The sequence below is a fragment of the Mizuhopecten yessoensis genome, unplaced genomic scaffold, assembly GCF_002113885.1.
Source record: "Mizuhopecten yessoensis strain PY_sf001 unplaced genomic scaffold, ASM211388v2 scaffold10401, whole genome shotgun sequence".
NCBI lineage: Eukaryota > Metazoa > Mollusca > Bivalvia > Pectinida > Pectinidae > Mizuhopecten > Mizuhopecten yessoensis.
In genome coordinates, this window is record NW_018408528.1 from 87,651 (window position 1) to 96,301 (window position 8,651).

The window sequence follows — 8,651 nt, forward strand, 5'->3', positions numbered from 1 at the left end:
TATTGCACGGAAACGAAGCATGACAGACGGACGGACGGACGGACGGACGAACCCATATTAATATCCCCCGTTTCGGAGAAAGCGGGGGATAATAATAAACAGCAACAAATACATTATATGTTTGGAAAATGTTCTATCTAAAACGTATTTACACCACAAATATACATGTATATATTAAATAGCATGATCGTTTACTCGTGTATTTCAATATCATTCTTTAGAACAAAATTTGCTTGACAAACGTTTCAAGACAAGCTTGCTCATTCAAGTGTGTACTCTTCATATTACCTTTACATCTCGCATGCAAAGGCGCGTTCTATCTGAAATTTGATATATCACAGCTTTGTATTCTGGCTTCCTTTTAAATTGTTTTCAGATTTTTTATGGTGTTTGCGACATCCCTTTGTCAGTATTTAAATTAGAGTACAAAATTAACAGTAACATGTAATCTCTGAACACTGTTTTATTACAAAACTATCCAATTTCGGTCGCATCTATACAAATGCAGATAGTTCTAAGCCAGGGAAACATGGGGCTCCCAAAAGGGGTAGGTGAATGTCCGACTTTTCGGTTAAGGATTTTGGTAACCGGTTCGCGGTCTTTCGCCCGAGTAACCGGATAACCGGCTTACCGTTGACAACCGTACATAATACATCTACATACCAAATCTATAACATCGGTCAATATCTAAATGTCGACCAATCAGGACCCGACATAACACGGGCATTTTGTCAAATAAAAAAATCAACGCAGATCGCAGTAGTGTTCGTAGTGACACTGCACACTTTTACATAGTGACATTGGACCATGCATACATTTTGACTTATCAGAAGCCAGTCTGCAGCGGCCATTTTGCGGAGGATGTTGGCCTTTTTTCCCATCTTCAAGAACACGATTAAAATATTCAATTAAACAACATATATTGTGGTCCATAAATCTGAGCAGAAATTGTTATAGCCTGAAATGACTTAGCAAGTGATAGGCCATGATTTAGATCCGTTCGCAAACTTAGCATCGAATATCATTAGAGACTACATGTATTATACAGTATGTAACTGCAGTACACCTCTATTACTATGATACTTGTATTCCTCTGTACAACCATGCATGCTTATACATTAAATCTGTGTATGTTACATATCTTTGTATACCATTGTAAGTCAAAGATGATAAGATAAAATAAAACATCACCTGGATAATTAAGCAACCATGGGATATTATTCTTATTACAAACAATCCATCCAATGGTACAGAAGAAGAAGTATTTTAAAGAATTAAACCTCAAATTCCCTTTTTGAGCCCCGCAACTCTTCACCCAAAGGAGCCACACCTATCATTTATACAAAATTAAGACCCCTTTGCACAAGGATATTTCAGGCCAAATTCGGATAAAATTCCTCAAATGGTACATGAGAAGGATTTTAAAGATTTCAACCTCAGTTTTCCTTTTGGGCCCCACCCTCAGCACCCAAAGGGGCCACACCCACCGTTTATACAAGATCAAGACCTTTTTGCCCAAGGATGCTCCGACTAAATTACGATAAAAAACCCCATTACCCCTACGGTAGAAGCAGGGTTTTAAAGGTTTTACCTCCATTGCCTCTATTGGGCCCCGCCCCTCTCCGTCCAGGGGGTCCAACCCCACCATTTTAACAAGATTGATCCCCTTTTGCCCAAGGATGCTCCAGACTGAATTGGGACGAAATCCCTAAATCTATGTGGTAGACGAAGGATTTCAAAGGTTTTACCTCTATTTCCCCTATGGGGCCCGTCCCTCTGCCACCAGGTGGGAGGCACACCCACCGTTTATGCAAAATTTAGTGCCCTTGGCCAAAGGAAGTTACAGACTGAATTGGGATGAAATTACTTCATCACTATGGTAGAAGAAGGATTTTACAGGTTTTACCTCTATTTCCCCTATTTGTACCAGTCTATCTGCCCCAAGGGGAGGGGGCACACCCATCGTTTATACAAAATTGAGTCCCTTGGTCTAAGGATCTACTGGGTCGTTCAGGACAGGTGGCATTTAAAGAAAAAGTTGACGGACGGACGACGGACGTTGCGATATGGCATAAACTCACAATGTTCCTTCGCACCGGGTGAGCTAAATATTGAAGTTCGAACAAGTTTGGAGTTTGTGGAGTAGTAAACAAGTCTAAATATACCACAATCCCCCAAAATCAATTTCAGTGTTCGTACTCATGGCAACGAGCAATATGCCTACTCCTAACACGATTTCTCACCCGGGTGAGAAATCGTGCAGAGGTGAGAAATCGTGTTGCGAACTAAGCTATTTTAGCACGATTTCTCACCTGGGTAAGAAATCGTGTCGGGTTGAGAAATCGTGCCGTAACACCCGGGACAGATTTTAAGTACAATTTATTTTTTTAGGTTTCTTCAATGTTAATCGTTTTTTAATATATGAAGCATAACTTGTACAATGGAAACATAGTGATGCTTATAATTATTTCACTATGATTAACAATACAGTAAAACCTCACTCCGGACACTAAGTCTAGTTGACATTTCCTGTTGTCTGCAATATTAGTGAGGAAATATAGACAACCCGAAACTTTTGAACCCCACCGTTGTTTCCGTCTCTGCCTCTAGACTCGTTGATGGGGGCATTTTAATCCAAAATGAAATTCGTCATCGACGTCAATTTGAATGGACAAAGTCTAACGAACGGAACCTACATTCCGATTTTTTCAAGATTCAATTAAAACTGTGTTTACATTGTCCTCCATGTTAGATAAAAAGCCGGACTGACCGCTCCGTTAGTTGTAGCGATTGTTTAAGATCCCCGATGTACACGAGAGTACTATGTACGTGTGTGAAAAAGGGTTGGAGGAATGAAACACTGCTGGGGTGGCTCAACCCGAATACAGTTTATAAAAGGCGTTTGAAAAAATACAATTAAATCATCTCTATATTTGTAACTAAATCTGTGTCGCTTTACGTAAAACAGCAACGGCGAAATCATGAGACATTTGCAGTTTTGATACAAATAAACTTTTATATTTCGATTTCTATTCGCAGACAATATTCCCCATTATGTAATTTTCTTGTGAGATACAATAATACGTATTTTATTGTGTATTATATGGTAAACTAGTATTCGTGCAAAATAATCAGGAACCGCTTGAATACTATAACAAAATAGCACCTCCATACCTGAGGCACGTGTCAACGTCGTAGCTGTTGGTTTGTGTACTGGACACGTCGATCCCTTTATGAAATACGATATAGCAGATATAAATATTTCAAAATAAGTACAAGCTATATAGGAAGACTGCATGCAATGACTTGTTTCTAAGCCTTTCCGGGACTTACCACATAACTGCTAATCAGGGACGGGATCACCATTCCAGATTTCGAATTTTGTGGATACATTTGGACTGAATCACGTCAGGTTACGTCAAGTTAAACCACCAAAAACGTCTCTAATATTCCGCAGGTTCATATTTTCCTCTAGTTATCGATGTCGAATTCGAATTATACTTCGATATTCTCTATCTCTTTTCTATACCTCAGCGGATTGAAACATTGTTATTATATATAATACTTCTAGAAATGTATAAGCTGTAGTATATCAATTCATAAAGAAAGCTCAATTGCTGTATTAATGTACCATTACTTCCTTTACCACCTGTACCATCCTATAGCATCTATACTTCCTATATCACCTATACCCTCTTACAGTAACTATACGTCCTATACCACCTATACCCTTCTTCATCATCTGTACTTCCTAAACCACCTATACCTTCCTTCATCACCTATACGTCATATACCACCTATACCCTCCTTTATCACCTTTACTTCCTATATCACATATACCCTCCTACATCACCTATACACGTCATATACCACCTATACCCTCCAACATCACCTATACGTCCTATACCCCTTTGCCCTCCAACATGATATTTACTTTCTATTCCATCTATACCCTCCTTCATCACCTATACGTCCTTTACCACCTATACTCTTCTAGATCATCTTTACCTCCTAAACAATCTATATCTTCCTAAACCATCTATACCCTCCTACATCGACTATACTTCCGATATCGGCTTTACTTCAAATACCACCTATGCCTATCACATACCCTTTACTTCCTATACAACCTATACCATCCTACATAACCTTTACCTACTATACCACCTATACCCTACTACATCATCTATACCCTTTTACACCACCTATACCCTCCTACGTCATCTATACTTCATATACCACCTAAACCCTCCTATGTCATCTATAGTTCCTAAACCACCTATAACGTCCTATACCACCTTTACCATCCTACATCATCTTTACTTCATATACCACCTATACTCTCCTACATCACATTTACTTCCTATACCACCTATACCCTCCTACATCACCTATACTTTCTATACATTCCTACGTCACCTTAACGTCATATACCACCATAACCTTCTACATCACCTTTACTTCCTATACCACATATACTCTCCTACATCACATATACTTCCTATAACCACCAATACCCTCCTACATCATATAAACCCTCTTACACCACCTATACCCTAATACATCATCTATACCCTCTTACACCACCTATATCATCCTACATCACCTTTACTTTCTATACCTTCATACGTCACCTTAACTTCATATACCACCTATACTCTCCTACGTCATCTATACTTCCTATACCACTTATACTTCCCATACCATCTATACCCTCCTACGTCATCTATACTTCCTATACCAAATATACACTCCTACGTCATCTATACTTCCTATACCACATATACCCTCCTGAATCAGCTTTATTAACTATATCCTCCTACATCACCTATACTCTGTTACACCACCTATACCCCCTACATCACCTTTACTTCCTATAACCACCAACTCTCCTACAGCACCTTCACTTTCTATACTTCTTACGTAACCTTAACTTCCTGTACCACATATACCCTCCTACATCACCTTGACTTCCTATACCACCTAAAGCCTCCTACATCAACTATACTTCCGACATCACCTTTACTTCCTATACCACATATACCTTCCTACATCACCTTTATTTCCTATACAAACCTTACCCTCCTACATCACCTTTACTTCCTATACCATCTATACCCTCCTACCTCACCTTTATTTTTTATACCCTCCTACGTCACCTTAACTTCATTTACAACCTATATCCTCATGCATCAACTTTACTTTATATACCACTAATACCCTCCTACGTCATATATACTTACTATACCACCTATACCTCCCATACCACCTATACCCTCCTACATCATCTATACTTCCTATACCACCTATACTGCATATACCACCTATACCCTCCTACGTCATCTATGCTTCCTATACCACCTATACTTCCTATACTACATATACTTCCTATACCATATATACCCTCTTACATCAGCTATATTAACTATATCCTCCTACATCACCTATACTCTGTTACACTACCTATACCCCCTACATCACCTTTATTTCCTATAATCACCAACTCTCCTACATCACCTTCACTTTCTATACCTTCTTACGTAATCTTAACTTCCTGTACCACCTATGCCCTCCTACATCACCTATACTTCCTATACCACCTTTACCATCCTACATCATGTTTACTTCATATACTATATATACCCTCCTACATCACCTTGACTTCCTATACCACCTATACCCTCCTACATCAACTATACTTCCGACATCCCCTTACTTCCTATACAACCCTACCCTCCTACATCACCTTTACTTCCTATACCACCAATACCTTCCTACCTCACCTTTACTTTCTATATCCCTCCTACGTCACCTTAACTTCATTTGCTTTAATGCGGTCAGAACCCTTATATACACGTCACGCTTAGGTTTACGTCTTGTCTGTACTGTAATATTCACGCATCACAGGGCCCTGACACATCACGATTGTTTGGTTGTAATACCTAATAATATCTTATATAGACAGACGAGGCCTGTTTCAATTCTTAATACTAAATGTTCGCCATCGTTAATATTTTACCTATTGAGACCTGGACGTAAACAAAACCCACAATATACACAATAGATGTAGCGAAAAAGCATACACACATAGAGATAAAACTACAAATATTTTATAAAATGAAACTCGCCGTTTAGACGCACTGATTATAAGCCTCTCTTCAATCCAGACTACCCTGGTGTCGTTACGAAACCATCAGCCCATGCGTGCAGTGATAGAAGTATTTGTAGATTTAGTTGAATTCGATTCATATATTCATATGAACAGAATGATATAAGTATGAACATTAAATATCTAGAATATACAAATAACTAATTACTCAATTATTTTCTACTTATAATTTCACTGGCCAATTAAGGTACGTGTATAGACATGCATCCATCAATCAGCACACGACGCAGCCCAAATATTCAAATATAGATATAAGTCATTGATAAACTTCCACCAATTATTTCATGTATTTATCTATTTTATTTGTATACTTATTTTCTATTTAATTTGCGAACTTTGTTATACATATATAACTATTTTTTTATATAAAAACATTTCAGCACTCTTAAAATAACCTGTAAATAGCCATCGATCGTTTTCTTAAATAACAAGAAAGCGCATATTCAACGCACATTCAACGCTAAATTTAAAACGCACATCAAACGCAACGCACTTTTGGTAAAGAAAAACGGTCCAGGGTCTGTATCAAAGAGTTTGGTGGTCGGTATAGATATCCAATAAGGATAATTTTGCTATTTAATTTCAATTCAAGCCATAGTAATTCAAGAGTATCACCTTCTAAGTCAAATCTTCGTTTGGCATACATATTATTATTGATATAAATAAGAACACCACCTCCTCTTTGATTTGCCCTGTCTTTTCTGAAAAGTTTGTGGCTCTCTAATAATAGGTCACTATCAGAAACACTATCATTTAGGTGAGTGTCAGTGAGGCATATTTTATCAAAACGGGAACATTCACTTTCTACAATAACAAGTTTATTTCTAAGGGAGCAGATATTTATATTCAGCAATGAAATATTTGCAAATCGGTACTTATCATTATTTATATTAGAGAGTGGACCCGGGTTGGGATGAACATCCATAGATATGATTAGTAGGTTCATTTTAATTACAAGGTAGTATGCTAGATATAACAGAATGTACCATGTGAGTCCCTTTTGGAAGTAGTTGTTCCTATTCTCGTTGCTGCATCCATGCATCATGGATCAAAGACAAATGTACATAAACATGCATAAGAGTTACATGTATGGATATATATATATATATATATGGCAACACACACAAACAAAAACGTACTAAACATTCAATTAACATAGACATATATATATACAAATTTCACAGTATGGGATAACTGATGGAATAATAAATGTAGACAGGTAAGATCTTGTAATTTTACTTGAACGTGTTTGAAATATTAGCTATATTCATGTTATTATTCAAATTCCTTCATTATGAATGAAAGAGTGACTGAGATCATACTACATACAGCTATATATAAACATGTGTATGTGCGTAGATAAGTAACACTGTTTATTATGTCATATTTATAATATTTTATAAATATAAGTATATCTTTACACACATGATTATAAGATAGGTATTAGTTAGATATGAATCCCTGTTGATACTCCATCTACCATTATTATATATAATAATACAGACAGCTGGTTACATGTGTATGTATATAGTAAACTTTCTAGTAAACAGTGTAGATATAAGTTTATGTCTTCATATATATAATATTTGATAAATGAAAGTATATCTTTACACACATGATTATAAGATAGGTATTAGTTAGATATGAATCCCTGTTGATACTCCATCTACCATTATTATATATAATAATACAGACAGCTGGTTACATGTGTATATATATAAATAATATCATATTAATAGCCACTTGTCTATTATTTGATTTAGGTACTACGTACATTGTAACAGCACACAGGTTTACATCAGCAATACTGACCTATTACAACACGATCGTGTACCTACCTGAACTAGTTTTATTGGCCATCACCACCTGGAGTCTGCCCACAGTTTATCCCCGGCCTGGATTGGCGAACCTTGCTTGGATGACAATATCTGCAATGATATTATAAAGAAAGGTTTTATACCCGACTCTAGCAGCTTGTCTGGGTAAAAACGCACGGCAGACGTAATACATGGACTAGTCCTGCTTTTTTATTAGACACACTGTTATACATAACACACAAACCTGTCCTGCTTATTTGGTATTAAATCTGCAACTCGACACACATGTACCAGCCCAGTCACATGTGCGGTGCGGAGGCGTGCTTACAGGTTATATGTATACTACATTAGTGCGTTATGTGCTTTTACTGTTATCATGCGAGTATTTCTGTATCTAACCCCGGTTACTTCTTATCTCATTAGGTCAACACAAATGTTCTAAAAACACCGGCATACAAAGGCAAAAGTTCTTTTTAGTTATTTATGAATATGTTTATGATCCATAAAACAACAGCCCCTTATGATATTCCCTGGCAGAGGTCATGGTGCATAGAGCAATTATCGAAAGATATTTTAGAGATACTTTTTTTTTAAATTGAAACCTTTTGAGGTGTTGGTAGAGATAACTTCAACCACCTTAATTTCATTAGATCATCCAGCCACCT

The 8,651-nt window shown here is 37.1% G+C and overlaps 1 protein-coding gene across 1 annotated transcript in view; it reads right to left on the minus strand.

Moving 5' to 3' along the window:
• The window catches only part of LOC110460445 (solute carrier family 26 member 10-like), a 31,402-nt gene extending 23,085 nt beyond the window's left edge, over positions 1-8,317 (minus strand). The window contains exons 1-2 of the mRNA XM_021513345.1: positions 8,231-8,317; positions 8,008-8,097 (exon numbers count right to left, since the gene is read on the minus strand). Of these exons, the coding sequence (XP_021369020.1) occupies positions 8,008-8,029 (22 nt within the window). The 5' untranslated portion in view covers positions 8,030-8,097; positions 8,231-8,317. The remainder of the gene's footprint in view (positions 1-8,007; positions 8,098-8,230) is intronic.
• Positions 8,318-8,651: the final 334 nt, after the last annotated feature.